Source organism: Gavialis gangeticus, unplaced genomic scaffold, assembly GCF_001723915.1.
Source record: "Gavialis gangeticus isolate Ggan-Ray unplaced genomic scaffold, GavGan_comp1, whole genome shotgun sequence".
Lineage (NCBI taxonomy): Eukaryota > Metazoa > Chordata > Crocodylia > Gavialidae > Gavialis > Gavialis gangeticus.
In genome coordinates, this window is record NW_017729022.1 from 171,261,514 (window position 1) to 171,265,675 (window position 4,162).

The window sequence follows — 4,162 nt, forward strand, 5'->3', positions numbered from 1 at the left end:
CCCGTTTCTTACCTGGGCACTCCTTGCGTTTGTCACCTGTCTTGCTCGGGTGGCATCTCCACATCTTCCTGCGGTCCCCTCCCACGGCAAGGCTAGTTTAAAGCTCACCATATGAGATCAGCCAACCTGGAAGAGAAGACAAGTTTGCCTTTAGGAGAGAGGTGAAGCCCATCCCGCCCCAGCAAGTCCCTTGCCTGAAAGCATGGGTCATTATCAAGGAACCCAAGGCCTGCCTGGCGGCACCAACTGCACTGACATCGCCAATTCAGGCCTCGTGTCGCTGTTCCCACCTACTCACCGGAAGAAGAGAGGAGAATACCACCTGTGCCCCCATCTCCTTAAGCATTAACTTGCATAGACACCTGTATTGGAAAGTGACCTCCTTCAAGTTTAAAAGTGACTATTTTTCCCTCTGGAGCAATGCTAGCACTTTTCAACAGATTCTCCCATTTAAGAAAAGATTACACGCTTTAGAAGTAAATTCTTAGGTGTGAGTACAGTTTAGAAGGAGACAAATGTAACAACTGGTACGCATTATCAAATGTAGCAAAACCATTGCAACTTTAATCCTGCTTTACAACAGTTGAGCTGGCTGGTATATCTACTGGAGTCTGTAGTAGTTACAGTTATGTTGTACCAGCTGATTTACAAGCCTAAGCAGCAGGTCCCCTGCCCTTTTTGAAGGAGGTAACAGATATACTTGTCAATCTCCCTTGTGATTAATGATCATAGTAGCTACCAGAACATTTACTAGTTATGAACCAGTGCTAGTACTTTGATGCATGAACGTACACCGCAGAAAGAAGCTCCCATTTTACAGTGAACCTTTACCAGGCTACAGGACACAGCAGAACATTGATCCACATGAATACAGCCATTGACTTAACTGGGTTTATTCATATTCTCAGAGGTTAACCAATTGCTTTCCTTGATTGGGGCTATACATATTTTTGTATTATGGAAAGAAAAGTTGTATTCCTGTAGCCAAAAGATCCTGTGATTTTAGTGAGCATTTAGCCTTCCAATGCTATGAGATACGCAGTGGAGGAACACCATTGTCCATTTATTTACACATATTATAAATCAATCACCAGTTTAGTGTTTGTGTTTACAGCTTAATACTCTGTTCTAAAAGGTTAAAACTGGGTTCCCTTAAGAACTGTTAACAGGAAACGAAAACTGCACTTGTTAAGCTCTTCAACCATTAGTGAAATTCCAGTCAAGTATGCTTGGTGTTGGGAAAAACTACAAAATAATTGATCGGTGAAGTTAATTCTTTCACAATTATGCCACAACAGCAGAAAGGGAAGAAGACAAGATGAAATTTCAGCTTCCAACTTCAGACATACCCTGTTTTTAACCACCTGGTGAGTCACAGTTCCCTTCAATAGGCCAAAAGGAACACTCCAGCAAACAGCTGAATAGGCCACGAGCAGTGCGAAATCTTTTTCATTTTACTCACTGTAAACAGTATTCTAGAGCTAGTTACATGGTAGAGAAGGAAAAGAATAACTAGCATATTTACATCCACATTATTAAAGCTAACATTTAACCCTGCATTGTCCTGGTGCCGGGTCTTCTGTTAACATAGCAAAGTGTATGTAGGCGCTACTTAAGATACACATGAAGCACAGACCTTAAAGTACTGTATTAAATATTCCACTCATTGAATATATGAAAGGTTTGAATGGGTTCTATACCTTTCCCTTTAAGGGAAAAGGTGGATGCAGATATTCATGTTATAATAAGCCAATGACCTGCAGCTTATTACATTATGAATCTCAATAATATAGAAAATAAATGGTAATCCTATCTACCTACTTGGATAAAAAAAGGTAATGTCAAAGTAAATATCCAGACTTGCATACAAACAGAGGTTGGTACGCGAGGATCCACAATCAGCTTCAGAAAAACAGCAGTTTCTGATGTAGGCTACATCTTCAGTCACTAGCTTGAGTTAGCCAGATCACCATTAATAATTTGGGCTTTGTTGACAATTAGGGGACCAACCCTGTTACCACTGAAATCTGTGTAGCAAACCAATATCTCCCCTTACCATCCACTTTTATTAGGGGAAGTGGGAAAGTAGTATTGGGAAGAAAAAAAAAAGATTTAGCTATTGAAGGGAGCAATCAGAATTTATATTCTAGCACTTAACATGAAAGTTTTACCTGAAAGTCACTTAAACCAGATGATGTATATCAAATTACTACAGGAACAGGATTGAGAGAAATCAGTTGCCATCATTGGGTTGTCTCCTTTGCAGCTCATCATTCACTCCCCAGAGCCAGATAAGAAAATAAGGCTTGTAAACAAATTTGCTAGGGTAGCATTTTTATGTTGGATTGAGTCTCTCTTTGACCAGCATCCTCCCTATTTTTAACCTCTCTCAGGCACAGCACTAACATTCATCTTTGAAAACTCCCTTTCTAGCATCACTTCCCCCTACCTTCCCAATCAATCCAAGGAGAGGACTCATATGCTGATGAGAGTGCTGCAATAGCACAGCAAAATGTCAGCGGGTTACATAACCTGCCGTGTCTTTATTGCTGTATCAGGTTTGGCAAAAGAGACACCCTTCCATCTTTAGTAGAGATTGAGGGGGAAAAGTATAAATGTACAATGGTAAGGTATAAAACTGAAGTTTGCAGTGGTTTTTTTTTTTGTTTTTTTATGAACTGCTCAATTATGCAGAGAAATCAGTCAAAAGCTTCTTTAGAACACTTGGGATAAGACCTGTATCCAGAAGGTACAGGAATAAACTTGTACTTGAAGGGTAGGCTTGACATTTGACTCTGTGGTATTGCTGTGCAGTATGTGATGGTCCCAGTTGGCCTCCTGGCCTGAGTACAGCCACTGGCCTGCCTGCTGAATGATGAGTGTGCTACACAAACACACAAATGCAGAGATACTGTGATTTGTAGCAAGTGGTTTAGGTCATAGAAGTCTCACAAAAGGGTCATTCCTTGTGCAATGTTTGATGGAGGTGAAGATACAGTGGTTTCTTGGTCAACAGTTGCAGTTTCTTCCTTTTAAAGTCAGTGGGTTTTTTGTACCTGCAACCACAAGAAAAAAAGTTGGAGATGAGCACTAATGTCTGAGACTAAAACCATCCTTGCGTACTTCTGATGCTACTCATATCCCTCTGCCACAGTATGTCAAGAACCCAGAAGGGTACTGACCCAAATCAACGATATGAAAACAGTTGATATGGAGCAACTCAATGTAGATCCTTCATTTTCATTGGAATACTTCAGCACAAGACAGAGCTGAATGAATTAAGAGTCTGTGTGAAGGAGGAAAAAAACCCCTGCAGTATATTTCCAGAATATTCTGTTACCTTACTTTGCCCAATAGTCTTCCATTGCCTTTCTCCATATTTAAAAAAAATCTGGAACCTATTAAAGTTCCTAATTCAGGCCAAGCATTTAAGTTTAGAAGAGGGTCTTGCAAAATGCTTGTATTAAATTTATCTATCTGAGGTTTCCCACTATAATTACTTTGTATTTTAAAACACTTCCATAGATGCGATAGGAGTATCATAAAAGCATCAGAGAAACTTCTTACTTCTCCCTCCCTACCTCCCTCTGAGACATATCTAACAGTTTTAAATGTCTAGTGTTTATTCTTGTATTTGAAGCCTTAGGGATTCCCTTCAAAGAAGTTCTGTGCTACAGTCAATAGGTTTTTAATATGCTGACAGAATCAGAACCAATGGCTTTACCTATGATTCAAAATGCAGAACTCCTATGTAACCCGATACCTTCTTTCCAATTTGTCAAGTTAGTTCTAAACCAAACACTGTGGTTGGTAACTGTATTTTAAAGAAGATAAAAATAAAATGACAATTCAGGAAGAGACAAAGAGGAACTTGTATTTTATGCCAGATGTGGTAATTAATAACTATATCAAGCCATAAGGCTGTGAGAAAGGACTGGAGGCATCTGCCAATAATACTATGCTGTAATCCAGTCCCGCTATAGCAGCGTTGCTCAACCTGTGAGTCACAACCCAAAACTGGGTTGCAAGAATATATGAAAGGGTCATGAATAAACTTGAAAAATGGATTCTCCTTTAAAAGAGAAAAACACGGAAAACTAAGTTTTCCTTTGTAGGCTGGAACTCTGCCAGCTTACAAGGTGCTGCTTAGGCCCCCACTCTT

General features: G+C 39.9%; 1 protein-coding gene across 2 annotated transcripts in view; it reads right to left on the reverse strand.

The window, feature by feature from the left end:
• Nucleotides 1–877: 877 nt before the first annotated feature.
• The window catches only part of AIDA (axin interactor, dorsalization associated), a 62,753-nt gene continuing 59,468 nt past the window's right edge, over nucleotides 878–4,162 (reverse strand). For both annotated transcript variants that reach the window (XM_019516488.1, XM_019516487.1), the window contains one exon: nucleotides 878–3,056. In XM_019516488.1, the coding sequence (XP_019372033.1) occupies nucleotides 2,960–3,056 (97 nt within the window). In that variant the 3' untranslated portion in view covers nucleotides 878–2,959. The remainder of the gene's footprint in view (nucleotides 3,057–4,162) is intronic.